General features: G+C 34.3%; 1 protein-coding gene across 1 annotated transcript in view; it reads right to left on the bottom strand.

The window, feature by feature from the left end:
• Positions 1 to 1,408: 1,408 nt before the first annotated feature.
• The window catches only part of LOC126705588 (brefeldin A-inhibited guanine nucleotide-exchange protein 5), a 34,889-nt gene continuing 18,354 nt past the window's right edge, over positions 1,409 to 17,943 (bottom strand). Inside the window, exons 22-33 of the mRNA XM_050404664.1 lie at positions 16,550 to 16,789; positions 16,312 to 16,435; positions 15,996 to 16,144; positions 13,275 to 13,628; positions 12,404 to 12,570; positions 12,096 to 12,328; positions 11,269 to 11,435; positions 9,725 to 9,841; positions 7,298 to 7,434; positions 6,883 to 7,189; positions 4,987 to 5,082; positions 1,409 to 1,725 (exon numbers count right to left, since the gene is read on the bottom strand). Coding sequence (XP_050260621.1) covers positions 1,663 to 1,725; positions 4,987 to 5,082; positions 6,883 to 7,189; positions 7,298 to 7,434; positions 9,725 to 9,841; positions 11,269 to 11,435; positions 12,096 to 12,328; positions 12,404 to 12,570; positions 13,275 to 13,628; positions 15,996 to 16,144; positions 16,312 to 16,435; positions 16,550 to 16,789 — 2,154 coding nt within the window. The 3' untranslated portion in view covers positions 1,409 to 1,662. The remainder of the gene's footprint in view (positions 1,726 to 4,986; positions 5,083 to 6,882; positions 7,190 to 7,297; positions 7,435 to 9,724; positions 9,842 to 11,268; positions 11,436 to 12,095; positions 12,329 to 12,403; positions 12,571 to 13,274; positions 13,629 to 15,995; positions 16,145 to 16,311; positions 16,436 to 16,549; positions 16,790 to 17,943) is intronic.

The following is a 17,943-nucleotide window of genomic DNA, read 5'->3' as shown; positions in this document are numbered from 1 at the left end:
AATTTCATATGGTTAATTCAGGTTGCTATACTTCTAGAAAACTAAATATTTAGTTAACTAAATTTAACACAAATCACTTAATGTATTTTAGTGATTGGAAGAGTTTTCTTAAAAAATTCATGTATAATGTATTAAGATCAATCATTCGTACCCATCCTATATAACACCAACTCTCGGAGTTGTAGCAGTTGGAAGCTATAGAGTAAATATTAATACGCATGACAAAAGAAAGATAAAAAAATAACTTTAATTAATGTACGTACCCAAAAGCAATCATCGCCAGATAGACTCATATGCACGACAAAAAGTGTCTTCCTCTCTTACACTCACAATGATGGAATTTTGGAGAATTTACAACACGTCTTAAAATTCATCGAACACACCACATTGATCAACAAAGGAGTAAGTGGGCTATGGAAAATTGAGATGAAGACTTGATAGCGATCAGGTAGGAAGCCTGATGATGAAGAAACCGATTGGCAAAAATGGCATTTCCAACGGAGGAGAGAGAGAGAGAGATGGAGACAACCACACAATCAATGTGGACTCCTCTGAAGTTGTCAAAAAACTCATAACTTGTTTTTCTTCCACTAATAGACTAACCTAGACTTTGGTGGCTGAATGCAAGGTCATGCTTCAAGCTTTCCATCAGGTACGTCTCTAGCACTGCTTTGGGGGGAGGCCGACAAAGCTGCTTATTCTTTGGCAAAAATTGGTAGCTTGCAACAGGAGGTTTTTGCTTATTATGTAACCCCTCTATCTATTTTGGTTGTTTTAGCTTTTACCTATAACTGACTCTGTATCTGACCTCCATTAATTTTCTCACTCATAAATTAAAAAGAATCTCATGCTTGTATGGTTTCGTATAAAAATCTTATCCATACTCATTTTTATAATTCAAATTAAGAAAAGTGTTTTCACATAAAAAATTTCACTGATTTTTTCACATCCCATCCTGTCTTAATATGTTGCGATGGACCAGATCAAGACGAGTTTTCTGTCCGAAGCAAAACTGTCCAAGTTACTAGTAGGGCTCAATTTTGTCAAAGTCAAGTGTGTGTATAACTGTATATATATATACACACATTATTAAATAAATAAATAACCGCTCCTATATTTTCTTTAATTTACTGAGTCATGTTATTTCTTTACTGGAATTATGAAAACGTTAACTTTCTGGCCAATTTTTTTTTTTTTTTTAAATAATTACTTCAAGAAGAAATAGAAATGCCATAGCTCGCGCAAAACTTCCACAAATGCTTTGCATTACTTCCAAATTAACACGCAGGGAACAAATCCAGAACCAATTTCTAAGTCAATCATTTTTCCTATTAATTATTTATTTATATATATATATATATATTTTTTTTTTAAAAAAAAAAAAGGAATGAATTAAAGATCAGCAACAAAGTACAACTTTGTTAAAACTATATTAAAGATAAAGACAACCACAGACTAATACTAGAGCCGCCATTGAGAGGTCAAGTATCGTTTCTTTTCCCTTACTCTCCCACCAAAACAGTTCAACAAATTTCTCGCACATCATATTTTCCGAATAGGAAAAAAAAAAATCAGCAGAACAATGAGATTATCTGCTTTGGGATGTACCATGAGCCAATGAATTCAAAGAAGAAACTTTGATAAAATGGCTAATAGAAAAACCTATGGCAAGAGAGCTTTTAATTGCGCCTTGAAAAGATCACCAAGAGCTCCTCGAACATCCATCTGAAATGCAAAATAATGGAGATCATCAGTCTATTCAAAATACAACCGATTCTCTAATTAGAAATTGACACCAGGTGAGTTGCAAGTTCATTTAGTAGCAGTAAGAGCATTATTGATTCTGAACTAAATGGAATACACAAGTCCATTAAATATGGTAATAGAGATGGTGATAATACTTTCTTCAATTTATCCATACAAAAATGATTGCAGCGTAATGGGGGAAACCCAAAAAAAGTTCTGCAATCCTGTGGATTAAGGATGTTTTGGTAGTTTAGCTGAGTCGATAATTTTTTAGAATATCCTAAGCATCTTAGGTTTAATTTTCTCTAACACTCCTTTTGTTTCAACGATATATATATATATTTTTTTTTGGAAAATAAGCCATTTTAAAAAATATTTTCTAGAAAACTGTCTCATTTTTCTATATTTGGTAGCAACTTGGAAATAAGCTAGAAAACGTTTTGTGATGAGATAGAGCTGTTTTATGAAAAAATTTAACAAAAAACCTCGTAAAAACAAGTCATATTTTTAATAGGGTTTTTCGTTGATTAAAGATAGTTTTTCTTTGACCTATTTTTTCCAATGCTACCAAACACCAAAAAACAAGGAAAACTATCTTCACATAAGATATTCTAATTAAACAAAGAAAGCTAAATTAGTCTTTTATTAGGCTTTTTGTTTAGTAGTCAAAGTACTAGTTCTAATACAAGAAGTACAGGAAAAGATATTTATATATATTTATATTCAATATACACCAATAATAGATTGAGTTCATTGGCCTTATTGTTCTTTTTCCTCCACTTCTCCCCTCTTTTCTTTTTCTCTTTCTTGTTCTACTGTTCATTTGTACTGTTCACAGAATGTGGACAATTTTAATTTCCCTTTTTTCACCTTTTTTCAATCCTAAATCAAATCTTATCTCTTTTCTACAAAACCTTTCTTAAAAAAAAGATCTAAACTCTAGATCCACAAATCCTTCAAAACCATAACCCACCACAGCACACATAGTCAAACTGGACATTCTCCAACTTGTCCTACAGTCACCTTGATATTAGGCCAAAATACAACCACAAGTTGTTCGTTTAAATTTTCTCCTCCAATCACTTGACAAAATTTATCATTCAAGATAGTAGCCACCAACACAGAACTAGATTCAAGTTTTCAAAAATTTTCTCAAAATTTTGATGAGACCAAGAAAACCTTTCAACAATTGAATGAGAGTGTGTGTTCAATAGAAGTAAAGCTAGAACATTAGTCTACTATGTGTGGAACTTCAGATACACCGGGAGCAATGGGCAAAATATCTTGCCAGAACAGCAGCTCATCAAGAACTTAGATACCCAAAGTTAGACCCAGGTTTATCCTCACCCTTGTTGGCAGACATTGCATCCGTTACCCCTTCAAAATCTGATGGATGCAACCCTGCCAGTTTGCTGCCACAACAACCTTAAGTGGGTGCTAGTTCAATGCATCAAGCCTTGTTAAAGAGAGAAATCTAGCCTTACAATTTACCAAATGTCCAATTTCAACAAAAGCCAAAAGAAAGCATTATAAGGATAATGGAGACCACAAAGGAGCAAGGTGAACACAAGTCTGATAGCGTAAGGTAAAGGCCAAGGAAGATATTGATGTTCTGCTATGGATCAATTCAAGACTGGATTTTTTAAGATAAAAAGCCTTCCAAGCATTGATTTTATCATTCCAAAAAAATTTAAAGATATGACGGGAAAGATAAATTTGTTATCCTTAATGCTTCCAAAGATGATTGAAGAGTTGGAGTAGGTTTCAAATTCAAAGGTTCTTAGGGGAGAATGATGCAACCATACAAGATTATTTAAACAATACTTTGGCAATTCATCTATTCAAGATTTTTTTTTTTTTTTTTTTTTTTTTTTAATATTTGAAAATTGAGGGAGGATTTGAACTTTTGACATCTCCATTGGAAACAGTTGGTGCCAGTTGAGCTACATGGCTCTTGGCGTCTATTCAAGATTTAGTTTATGGGTTCCATTTGTCCATGCGTTAAGTTCAATTAAAATAAAAGTCAAGACTCAGGAGTGGCTTTAAAGGTCTCATTCTAGTTACTTGTGTCCTAAGTTTGAAAGGGATTTTAATTTGGGTTTTTATTTAAAAAATTATAGTCAATTTTGTACCCAAGGGGCAAATTGTAATTTTTGCAATCCCTGCAAATTAACGTTATTTTGGTAATTCAAAATTTTGTATGAGATCCCATGTATCTTAGTTTTATTTTCTTGAGCACAAGTTACTCTATTATTGAGTTTTTAGTTTATAGGTCAAATTAAAAGTCCTAATAATAGTACAAAAGAAAATTCTTATATGCTTAATGTACTTGGAAGAACAGATAGATGAACAATAAAATAGAGTATTTTGAATATTAAAACACGTTGACCATATTGTTCCCTTTCCTCCCTTTCTCTTAGTATTGTTCATATAATGTTCAATAGCATTGTTCACAAATTGTGGAGAAATTCAATTTTCATTCCTTCTTACCTCTTTTCAATCCTAAATCAAATCTTTTCTCTTCTCTATGAAGTCCTTCCTTAAAAAGGTTTTCAAACCCTGGAATCACAAATCCTCCTAAATCATAACCCATTACAAGCACAACCAATTCTCCAATTTCCTAAATCTGCTGAGATGTGAAAATACCCCTTTTTTAAGAAAAAGGTTTACTTACTTCCCTAGCATAATAAAATGGCTTGCATTAATAAAGGCTAAGAAATCAACTTTGAACATAGGTTGCAAGATGCTGTTGCAGTCATACCAACCATCTACATTAAAAACCAAGACTAAGTTGCACAATCCTATTCTAGTATTCCAGGTTTCATCAATATAACTTATATAAGGATCCAGCTCTTCTTGTGGCCAACAGAGATCCAAAACAGAGTAATTAGAAATAATATGGCATGATGGCATAATTTTATACCTGTAATCTAGAAATAGATAAAATAATTTATTATATAGAACTTTTTTTTGTAGTTAATGAGGGTGTCATTACAGGGCGAAATCCCATGGAGGTGGCCCCAAAATGCTAGTGAGAGGTTTCAAACCCAAGTCCTCAACGATCTCATGAGACCCTAGGAAGCACTAGGCCAACCCATAGGGGTTTATGTAGACTACAGTAGATATAATTCTGGGAAAGAACTATTGCAACGGCCGGGAAATTAGCATTAAATCACTAGCTGTTTTTATAAAAGAAGAGGTTTCACCACAAAAAAAAAAAAAGATCCATGGAAGATTTACCTGGTCGCAGCATACAAGTTTCGTAAGTAAAGGATAGAAGTCTCGCAGGTTTCTTTTGAATATCTGATTGTTCATAAAGCACATGCTTTTTAGCACCTGAAAGACCGAGTAGAAGAAGAAGATATCTTAGTTATTACAGCAAATTATAAAAGTGATTATGGAAAAGAATCAAGTAAACAGTCCTGTCTGTTCATACAAGAAGAAAAGTATTATGAAGGTATGGCTGCATTAATTATGATCAAATGAGAAAACAAAGCCTGTACATACAATCATAATAATCTAACAAATTAAGCACAGTTGGGTGAATCCACGAATCCAGTCAAATTATAATGGAGAAAGACCACTGGTTAGAGAAAATAAAAGAATTTTTATTATTGCTTGATTAATCCCAGATACAGAAAGAGGAGTTTTCTAACTATCAAAGCAGGCAGGTGATAAAAGAAGAGAACGGAGCAAAGTAGCATTTCGGCAAGCAAACGACTTGTGATGAGATGCCATAGAAACTGAATAACACATGTTTCTCATAAAATATGGATGCGCAGAACATTTGAATCCTGGACCATCTAGTGACCCAGAAATGCAACTGGATCACCAAATGGACTGCTGAATCGAACCAGGTTAACTGCTGAGATCAGCATGAAGTAATAAATTTTTAATCATTAATAAATCTAAGGCTATATGCACCCTCTAAGTTGAGGTAGCTTCTAAATTGGTCCCTCGACTTTCAAAAATTGCAATTTACACCCTCAACTATTTCAATGGTACCCATGTGCCCTTTCTGCTGTGGTCCGTCACATTTTTTATGTTAACCTGGATAAAAAAAATGTTTTTTTTTTCCTAGCTCTTCCCTTTGATTTATTTGTATTCACTTCAAGTGCAGTGAGTTTACTATCATAAACACATTGTATTTTTTTTTTTATCAATAAAACTTCTATTACCTATCAATTTTTTTTTTTTTTCTATTTTCTGTCTAAAACGTCATTTTGGGGGAGGTTAATGGAAAGATTCTAATGGATGTATACAGATGGGACACATTGTATATTGTTGTAATAGTCGAGGGTATAAATTGCTAATTTGATAATCAAGGGACTGATTTAGAAGCAAACTAGAGGGTGTAAATAGTATTTCTTGCCTAAATCTAAAAGACATAAGAAAAATATCATATAACTGATTACTCATGCAGTCATGCGTGCATATTTGAATAATAAGTGTATCAGAAATCTAGTGGTTAGGGCTCATCCTTATGACTTGAAAATCAAAAGTCTGAATCTCCACTAGTGCATCAATTGATTTTTTAAGAGGAAAACAACCCACCTATAGCATATGCTGCTTTGAGAAAATTTTCAACTAGAGCTATCTATAACACTAAGACGGAAGTAGTGTAGTGGTTGGAGGCACTTTTTATTAGATCATGAGTTCAAGGCCAGCTAAATTTGCAATTTCATTGCCAAGTCAATAACCTAGACTGGGTCACGTGACCTGTGAATTGCATTAAGTTGGCTGGCAGACAACATGGGCCAACCAAATTTTTGCAGTGAAATGGTCTAACAGCTGTAAGCAGACTAGAATGATGTCATGGATGGTTCAACTAGTCCAACTGGCTGACCTGGTTCTGATTTTAGAATGTTGCATATGTAAAGAATAGAACACAGAGTTGTACTCCCTTAAAAGTGAACATAAAGATGTCGCATATCTTATTATAAGAGGACCAAAGAGGCAAAATAGCTTTATAAATCAGGAATGTGGTTTGCATACTTGCAACAAAATTATATATTAATATATAAAGAACACTTCCCTAAATCAGCATCTGCAAAGCAATGTGCACTGAAATATCAGAGAAATTTGAATCACTCCCAACAGGCCTTTCAGTTTTTATATAAATAACAAATTATATACCTTAACAATAATTGGAGAACGTAACTCCAACACTCGATGAATCTCCATATTAGTAGTTTCCCCAACACTGGTCTGCAGATCAGATGCCTCCTTAAGTACCTGTTCACATAAAGATACCAATTTCTCCTCAGCTGTTCTTTCAAGTTTCTTTTCTGGTGTAGAATTGTTGCCTGGAGTAGTATCAACATCCTGAGAACTATTGAGATCTCTCTCTTTGTTGGCATCGTATCCTGAAGTTGCCTTCAGTAAGATGTCCAAATATATGCATAATGCTGCTAATTCCTGGCGCAGAAGATTCAAAGGTGGCCTGTCCAGAAATGAGATAATATTGAGCCTCTTCCAGTTCCAGAATAAGAAAATTTTAGGCAATGGAGAAGGAGAAGAAAATGAATGCGAGTACAATTTTGTTGCAAACCTTTCATCAGTATTTTGGTGCATGCGCAATCTCAGGTTGGCGTATGAATTATAAGAAGCAGCAAACTCCAACAAAGAAAACAAAATGTCCATTACAGCAATCTTTTGTGGTGCTTTCAACTTGCTCCAGTATTTCTTCTGCAAATTGTCATGGAAAAGAGTTTTCAGACACCTCCCACACAACTAGATGATGCATAAGAAAATCTCTCTCTCTCTCTCTCTCTCTCTCTCTCTCTTAGGGAGACTATTTATTTCTAACATCCCCATAGTCCCCCAAAATTCGTGCGGGATAAGAAAAAAAAGGGTATAACCTAGTGCACAAATCTCATTTTTGCAAGATAAAGATGTGGTTTAAACTTAATCCAGAAATCACTCCACCTCCGTATCTCCTTTTCGTGTGCAGGCCAGAGATATGGAAGAGCTCACCATGTGAGATATTTATTAGTCACATCTGAATTTTCAGATTTTATTTCAGAGGAGACTTTAATTGATTTGTCCTTAGTAGGTGGTAATTACACTTTGGTCAAATAACCAAGATCCATTATCTGTCATGCTAGATTTCTACTTTCAGCAAAATGAGAAGAATTATGCAACGATACTGTGCAACACCAACTTTCTGGAATGGTTTCAGATCATTATCCTTGGTGTTAGATTGTGGAGGTCTGCATAGGGGGGGAGTGCTTGATGCAGAGAGTGCTAAGGCAATTTTATTTTAATTTAGGTTTGTTTAATTTTGGAAGTCAATTATATTTTTATTGTACTCCTAAGAAGACAAATTTATGATGATTAAAATTTCAATTGGAAAATTTTTCAATGATGTGGTGCAAATTCCAGCTAAACCTAAGTGTTGATTCCTAGGTTTTGTTCTCTCTTGCTTGGTGTTGATTTCAAGCAAGCCTAGGTGTAATTTCCTATGTTTATCTTATCTTTCTGTTTTATTTTTCCAGCAAATTTTGCACAGCATTGGTTTTGGAATCATGCTTGTTTTGCATCAGTATTAGTAAAAGTGAGAGGCGCACTTAAGCGCAAAGGCCTCTTAGAGCCTAGGCGCAAAGCACAAGAGCAAGCCTGATTGAAGTGAAGCTCACAATTTTAAAAATAATTATTAATGAGAAATGCAACAATAAATTGAAATAATTTTTTTTTTATATAATTCATATAACATTTAGATAAGCCCAACTTTAGCAATTTTAACACAAAAATTGCAAGTCAAACCATTTTATTTTTTTGGGTTAGCTCGATATGAGTAATTCCATGTAATATCCATAATGTCCTATGACTAATTAGTAATATTAGTTAATAATTTAATCACTTAATAAGTCTATAAGAACTAGTTTGCTATGTTCAACATCAACCACTAAAGCAACTAAATAATTACCACAAATATATTATATCATACTTCTTTTTTTCATGAATGAGCTAAGAATATGAGGACATAGCAATATGGTAATTGCTACCAAGCAGATATCCAAAAGGGAAAAAATAGAATAAGGAGAAGAAGCTATCCTTATCTTATCCATCTTTCTATCCTTCCTACCAAACACATAGGATGGAAAATTAGTATCTTCTCTGTCCTTATCTTATCCATCTTTCCATATTTCCATCCTTAAGAAGGAGGAAGTGACATTTGAGCTAGAGCTCATTAGCAATTGTCATTGAGAGTGTTGCTTTAATATATATATTGAGATCTTTTTCTAATTGTGGTGATGATAAGGATCCATCCTGGTGATGATAAGGATCCATCCATTAGTTCTTACTTGGACTCTACTGGAGACAAAAGGTATCCGTGGAATCTTAAGCTCAGTCATACTTTACATGATTGGAAATCAAGCTCCAAAGACTCTCTTGAGTCTACTATATTCCAACTTCCCTACAAGAGATGGCAAGGATAGATTGATAAGGAAAATTAATTGAAGTGAAAAGTTCAGTGTTTGTCTTATTTTAAGAGGCATTGAGAGGGTCTAATGAGATTTCGCCCTTGAAGAAAGCACATTGGCATAGAAAAGTCCCTAGAAGAGCTGCTCGTCATTGTTCAAACAGCTGCTTTTGGCAATAACTTAACTGTGGATAGTCAAATCAAAAGTAATATGATATTTGTAAATTGTTGTTATATGTGCAAGTCTAGTGAAGAGTCAGTTGACCATGTATTGAAGTTCCTAGAGAAATAAGATCTTTTTCCTTTTCCTTCTTCGGGGTTTAAAGGGCGATGCCTAAGGAAATGGCAATAGGCCCAATAAAGGTATTTAGAGAACTAGCAAATCTTTCCAAATGTGTCCGCCTTCTGGCTGAAGATAATTGCCTAAGAGATCAATTCAAAAGTTCATTATGGTGAATTATCAAGTAGATCTTCACCAATTAAGAGAAAACAATCATGTATTTAAGGTAGTGTGTATGGCAATATGAAAATATACAATAATCACAAACAAACCTGGATACTATCGATGGCACCCAGCAGCAGTAATTGAGTGATGCATTTGCCCCTAACAGTTCCCAATAGTGGACTTTCTACCTCATCTTTGTCATCAGGCTCCACAGCATCAGGAAGCTAGAGTAGCATTGGATCAAGAAAAGAAAAAAGATATGTGATTTTAGATATATCACCCCAAAAAAAGGGGAAAGATATTATGCATTGACATTTCCCTCAATTATCCGTTACGTGGAAAACCTTTAAAGAAGGATATGGAAATGCCACAAGAACACCATAGAAAAGTCAGTATCACCTGAAAATGCTTTAAAACCAAGAATAGCTGCTATATGAATGCAAATTGTATAATTAACAGTGTACTTGCGTTGTTGAGATTGCTTCTGATAGCAAGTCCATCTACAAGGTTCAACCTCCACAGAATAAGGTTAAGCTTGTATTACTAAGATTGTTTTCGATATGGTGTCCTTATAAAATTTTATGCTCTCTGCTCCTTCAAAGTTATAAACGACTTAGCTTTAAGAAGTTAGCTTCCCCTTCTTTCTCAGAAGTTAAATTTTCTATTTCCCACTCTCATGTGCTTCAATCTTCTTTTCTTTTTCAAAAAAGAAGAGGAAAAGTATACTGTTATTCCATATGTCTACATGTAGCCATCAAAATTACATAACCAATCATACATTCGCAATACAAGTGCCCAGCAAACTACAAGCACCATATGCATCAAATTATAGGATATTTGAATAGACAAATCATAACTTATAGAACGTAAGCAACCAGGAATTAAATATGAGGAGGTGGTTATTTCTAAATTGGCAAGTAATGAAAGAATTATTAGGCTTTGTAATATCTTTAAAATACATATATTTTTTATGTCATTAGTCAAGAAGCAGAATGAAATTTCCATGCACAAAACAACTGAAAACATGCACTCTTTGCCCTTTGTTTGTTGTACCATGATTATAAGAGAGTTTAAGAGCCTTGGCCATTAATATGCATATAAAAATGATTTAGGCTTCATAAAAACAATATACAACAAAAGAACAGCCTCATCCTCTTACCCCAAAGCTTATAACTAACACAAAATTCATGGATACCCATTCATATGTGCCTAAGACAAATAAATTGCCTAACAAACACAAATCTGCTTCCAGCCTGATATGAAGTTCCACCAAAAACACACCTTAACTTCAAGGAAACTTTTAAACAAAAACTGGCAATCCCAGCATATCCAAAAAGCAGCAATGCTTTTAAGTAAAATTATGTTTAGAAGGGGTTCTCCTGTCTCACAAAAGAGTCTCTCTCTTACTTCTTTTTTTCTTTTTCTTTTTTCCTTTTTCTTTTTTCGGGGGTGTGGGCCGGCAGCAACTGTACAGCAGACAATTCCTTAAATCTAAAATTGGTCCCAAAGAAAACGTGGAAATTTTGTAATTCAATTGACATATGATGATCACAACATTAGAATTGAAAGTGACAAAAATAGCCATGAACATTGTAAATCTAAAGTAGATATCACATAGACATTACTACATGATTATTTTCAAGCAAGATACCTGGACTGGAGAAGATGGCACATAATCGTCGGACACACGGTTTTTAGATTTAGAAGTAAGATTCCTGAGAAAGAGATTGTCCATAATCCTTTGGCCTATTGTTTGATTCCGTTGGAGGCCTCCAGCATCAGCAGGTTTGTCAGCTCTTCCTGAGGGTGATGGAATCCCTTCAAGAATAAACATTCAATTATAATGAGTTTCCATTAAACACTTTTTGTTTTTTCATTTGCATTCACCCACCCAGTGGGTTTTAATCCACAACCCCACCCTCCACCTTGCTATTACAAGGGGAGGAGAAGCCATTTGAGATAGATCTCATTGGCTTTCCATTAATTACTTTCTTTTTCATTATTTTTACATTTACTTGCATTGTCCCAAAATAGATTAACATCTATTCTTTTCGGCTTTTAGAGTTGCATCAAACTGTGTGAAGCTTTCCTCAATTATGCTTATCTTTAAAAAATAAATATAAATAATAAAAAATAATTTTTTTTAAAAAAAAACCTCTTCTTATTAAAAAATACATATAAAGTGAAAAAAAAAAAAAAGTTTAGGAAGATGGCCACTATAGTTTGACCTTTTTCATTAATAATCATCCCATTTTAAAATTTTGTATATTATGAAGGAGTATTTTTTAAGTTTCACGTTGGCCATTTCAAAGGTAGCAGAATTAACCATTCACTCATAATATGGGAAGGAAATGGAAGAAGTGATTATTAGATTCTTGTTTCAATCTGTTGGAATCCAGATTCTTATTTACCTGAATGTCATTCATGAGCAATGCTATAAACATGTATTTCAATAAAAAAAAAATATTTATAGCTAACCTTCAGATCCTTCCAGATTAATCTGTGAACCTGATTCTCGACTGTGATCCATTGGGACTGCTGAATTAGGGTTCCCTGCAGTGCCATCAGGACCAGTATTTGAGAATGGAAATGGAGATACCTTTCCATTGTCCCTGATTTCAAACTGGCCATCCACTTCATCATAATTAAAAGCACTATCAAAACCTAAATCATTGAGCAGCTCAAGTGGTTGTGTTGTATATGAAGCATCTCTGGTGGTCAAAATAAAAGAATGATTAGTTAAAAGAATAATTGCAAACAATTTTCTGGAAATAAGAGATTTGTACCTTATGCTTTTTAACAGCATATCCCAGTCACTCTCACTAAATTGGTGTCCTCCAACTTCTATAAGATGCACCAGTGCACCCAGAGATAAAGAAACCACTGATTGATCTGTCTGTTTGGCGCAATCCAACAGCAAGCTCAGTAATGGTGGAAGCATAAAACACACCTCCTGCACAAAAATAAGTAAAAGAAATTTACTGTCAAAGAAAAGTTTTTGGAAATAATTAAAGTCAGATAATCACATGGCAGAATTTAAATACCAACTGCCCAACACAAAAACAACTTTACTCGATAACATGGTCAGATGTGTCAAATAAGATATCAATAAAAGTGATAAGCTCACCAACATTTTGATATAATTATTTATGTAAATGGGAATCCAAGTAATACCACATATGCCCGAAAACAATTCTTAACAAGCAACAAGAAAAACTTCAAATAGAAGTTGAGACTAGCATTAACAATAAAGATTGTCATTATATCCATTGATAATGTAAATGAGATTAGTGCATCCCTGTCAAACACTCTAGATTACAAATTGTGTTTGTGGTGCATCATAACAATATTCAGCATTTGCTTCAAACAAAACATGAACTTTAGCCAGACTTCATCACATCATTTCGGTTTTAAAATGTTTGCATGAATAGTGCTCTAAAACATAATGCTACATGACACATATTTTCTTGTCTCTTCAACATCATGTGTTACATATGCAGAAAACAATATCAAGAGTTAAGACTAATAGAACATTTTTTCTTGACAACCAACACATGAATTTTGGCATGCATCTTTACTAAACAATAGCAACAATATTTTATTTCTCAACAAATTGGAAGTAAAAGGGATAAATTTTAAACAACAAACATTAAATACCTTGTAAAAAGTGTTGAAAAGGTTGCACAGCAATTGAAGGGAGTGAATGTTGGTTTCATGAAGCAACTCATCATCAGAAGAAATGCCTTCACTTCCAGCATGCCTTACATGATCAAAAATGGGAAACAAGACCCGATGGAAGATGCTTTCCCAAAATGATGATGAGAACTTGCTACCTCTCTCATTCAGTAAATCAAACAAAACTTCCAGTGCACAGCTTCTGACCTCTGGCCTTGGATCTGATGTTAGATCAGATAATCCAGCAAGCATTGGGAACCAATAATGCTCAGTCACATCAAAAGTTGCATCACCATTGGCATCAATTGGTTTCAATGCACCTCCAGGGATGAGGCCCTACAATTAACACACACCAAGACACACAATAACTTGTGATCAAAAAGCCAAGTGACAACCTCTCTGCGGGAGATAAATAAACAAACTTCTACCAAACTAGTTGAAGAAAACAACGAGACCAAATGAGTCTTGCAGGCTACCTTAATATCCGATACAACAACATGCTTTTTTGTGAGACAGGAACACCACAGTAATTAGTGAAATTTCTAGTATATACAGAATATGCACAGAGATACACCCACATAAGTTATTAAAAGGTAACATGAATAAAAATTTGCAATTTGAGGGTCTTTTCCTAATCCTAAAGGTCCCAAGGAATTCCTAATTGGAATTAGACAATCTATTAACATTCTGTTTGTTTAGAAGTAATTTATTTTCAAATGTAAAATATTTTACTTGTAAAACATTTTCAGTAAAACATTTCATTTTATAGTGTTTGAATGCGTACTTGAAAATGCCATGGAAATCATTTTTCAGTGTTTGTTTCTCTGTAAAATTTAAAAAATATATAAATAAATAAAACCCTAGTTCTCAAAACCCACCAAATGCAAGCACAGTTGCACAAACCACCATCCACCACCCAAAATTCCAGATTGGGAAGAAAAAAACAACCACCAAAACCACCACCACCAACCATTCAAAAAACAGCCACCAAAACCATTACCAACCACCCAAAAATCCAGATCAAAAAGCCAAAAATAACCACAAACCCAAATCAAAAATCCAAAAAGAAAACCCACAAACACAGAACCTAATCAGAAAATCTACAGCAAATCCAGCGGCGGCAAGATCAAAGCAGCCACCAAAAACCCAAGACCCGCCACTCATCAGTCAGATTCCAATGGACTGCAGGAGAGAAGAGAAGAGGGAGGAGAGGGGTTTGTGCGAGGAAGAAGGTAGGTAGCGCCGATGATGGTGGGTGGCACCGCTGGGTTGTGGGAGAGAAGGATCAGTAGGTGAGGCAGTGGGCTGGGTTGGAGGAGAGAAGAACCGAAAATGAGAGAGGGGGAGAGTGTCGAGAGTGAGAAAGTGTAAAATGGTTTGCCCTTATTTCAAGCATAAAATGTTTTCCAAATTTTTTCCCTGTTTCTTTCTTTGACCAAAAATATTTATTATTTGACCTACTGTGAAAATATTTTCCTACAAAACAAACATGATAAAATGTGAAAATATTTTCTTGAAAATATTTTACTTCAAAACAAACAAAGCATAAATGTCAAAACAAAGCTTTGCATATGTAATAGAATTCAGAAGATACCTATTGATCAAGCATTTTTCATTTCTGACATGCTGCTACTGTATACTAGGAAAAGTAGATACATACAAGTATACATTTTTTTAATCTACAAATATTGTGCATTCAAATATTTGATGCAGTTAAAAGTAATATGACGGACATAGAACAATCTCATGGCAACCTTTCATGTTACACAATTCTTGCATGCTTTTCTTTGACATATATGCTTTACCTTCTCTAGATGTACTCCTTTCCAGTATAAAAAAAAGGTTATTGCGAAAGAAAATAGCAAGTAAATATAGAAAATCAAGTGAGAAAGGACATAATGATTTTGTTTTTAAAACAAAATGAAAAATATAGCATCCAATGCCTTTAACACTGTATTTACATCAAATAGGTAACACTAAATGCATTCACCAACCAAAAAAAAAAGGTAACATTAAATGCGACTTTAGTCCCATATACTTGGGGTAGGCAACAATAATCCTTTTCACTATTTCTACCCTTTGTTCCCAAAAATAGCCCTTTTCCTTTAGCTACATTTTCAGAACAAGTGAAATACTAACAGCATAAAGTCTTAATACACCACCGAAAACACCTTCCAACTCTACATTCAACAAAAAAGTTTGATTCTGGCAATAGAATCTCTCTTCTATGAGCATATCCTAAATGTCCCCAATACCCAAACTGAACATCTTATGTTGAAATGGATGATCAAGGATAAAGTGACAAGGTCATGTAACACAACTCAGTAAAATTGCTTTTGTATAACTCAGTAAAAATAAATTAACTTATTTATTTTGAGAAGAAAGATAGAAGTTAATGGTTAAATTTCACCAAGTTCAGCTGTTTGTTAATGGAGTTAATTCTCCAATCATTGGTGGCTGTTATCCAAAAAAAGGTATGAATCATTAAGTACATATCAGTTTCAAGAAATTTATTTCTTTTCCCAGACACTGCCAAAGTTAGACATTATATCAGTTTCATCTCTGTCTCCAATGGATTTACCATTAAACAAATCCATCAAACTCATCCTGTCAACAATTTAAAAGTATAACACCAAGATGGATTTTGTACTCTATTGAAACATAAGTGATTTGCTCAATGAAACTGAAGGGTAGCTAACAAACCTCTGCCAGGCGATCCTCGCATATACGCAGGAGTGCAATGGCCTTCAAACTTATACGGTGCGAACTTTTATTATTGGCAAACCTTATAAGACAGTTGACGCAATCCATAAAACAGTCACCAACTACTTGATCAAAGTGTTCCAAGATAACTGTAGATGTGCATGTTTGGCGTTAGATATAACGAAGTTCAGTAAATACCTAGTATTACTTTCCAACAGAAACATCCAAGGATTGAATCCCCTCTCCCCCATTATAACTAATGAATTATCAAGAAAAAAAAAAAAACCAGTATTACTGCAAGAAGAATGGTTCTTACCCTGCTCAACATTTTCGAATGCACTTTCAACAATTGATTCCAATTCATCATCTGCAGCAGCTGTGAAAATCATAAAAACACTTCGCCATCCAGACTTTATGCTGCCAACTTTAGACTTTATCATCTGCAATACACACCAAGAATTAATGTTTAATAATATTACCCACTACTGTGTAATATAGACAGTTAAGCTTTCAATTTATAACAGAGTTACAGAAAGCTAATCAAGAAGACATACTTGAACAATGCAGTCAACAATTAAGCCTCTTATTGATTCACTTCGAGTATTTCGCATAAGAACAACAAATGGTTTTAGAATGTCATTCTGGAAAGTGAAATTGGCAAGTTCAGCACGTTCCAAATACTTCATACCAAGCTGCCTTAAAGAATCTATGGCATACATTGCAATTTTCTCATCTTGATGGCTCCCAGCTGAAATAAAGTGATTTGCTAAAACAGACCATATTCTAGCCCAGACCTGGAAGAGAAATCAGCAGAAAATTTTAGGTTGTAATTCAATAATTCACAGTAGTATGCAACATGTTATCACTTCATGGAATGGAATTAAAGATGTTCATATCATTTGAATGTGACTGTTGAAAAGTTGTAAATATGCAGACACTTGAAGGTATGCTTGTCTAGAGCATTCACGCGAAAAGATATATTAACAAGTGACAGAAATCAGGCACAACTAGCTTTCCTATGGACACTAAAGCAGTAAAGCTTGCACAAAATGTAAGCAATTTAGCTAGATTCAATTAATAGAAACCTGTATATCAGAATTTAAAAAGCAAAAGAAATGGAGGGGAAGAAGAAGATTAAAATAAGAGGAAATACTAGATATAGAGCCAATCAAGAAAAATGAGAAAACAGTCAATCAAAATCCCTGAGAATAATCAGCATCCCAACCAGCTGCCATCACAGGGCACAAACTCTCTTCCAGCCAAGGTTTTCCAAAAAAGAAAAACTTAAATCGCAACAGTAGAATTTTATACCACAACTAGCCAAAATAAAGCATATCCAAAACAATGTTACAACGAGGGAAAATATGAAACTGGGAGCTTTTAAAAGAGCATTGAAAAAAAAAAAACACATTGGGACAAAGACCAAATGGTTGAAAGCATAGAGCATAAGAAAAAACTATGGTAAAAAAAAAAATATATATATATATATATATATATATTTATGGAAAGGTTGATCTTGATACAGTCCCAACTTTCAGCATTTCAAAAACCTCCTCTCAAATTTGTTCTAGGAATTGAAAGTCGGGCTCTTCAACCAAACCCATCTGACATTCCAAAATGGTCAGCTCCGAAAGCTAGTTTTGTCAGTAGAGGGTTGTGAGAAACCTGGCATGATCAGATCAAGTATTGGGTTTCCATTTCCCCAATACCCAACCGTCCGAAGTATTTATGCCCAGTACCTTGCCTGACCTATCACTGTCATGTCGTTCCTCTCCTCATCCCCACTTTGCCTGCCGTCATCCCTCATTCACCCCACTCCAGCACCATGGCTCTCAATCTTCTTTATGTTCCCTATTCCTGTCAATCTATTGGTGCATTTGTGGGTTTATTAGGTGTGAAAAGCAATGGCTTAGCAAAAAACCTACTAAAGGGCGTAGGTTAATTACTC

The sequence above is a fragment of the Quercus robur genome, chromosome 11 (assembly GCF_932294415.1).
Source record: "Quercus robur chromosome 11, dhQueRobu3.1, whole genome shotgun sequence".
Taxonomy (NCBI): domain Eukaryota; kingdom Viridiplantae; phylum Streptophyta; class Magnoliopsida; order Fagales; family Fagaceae; genus Quercus; species Quercus robur.
Note: the sequence above shows the minus strand (reverse complement) of the source record. Positions and strands in the feature narration are given on the sequence as shown.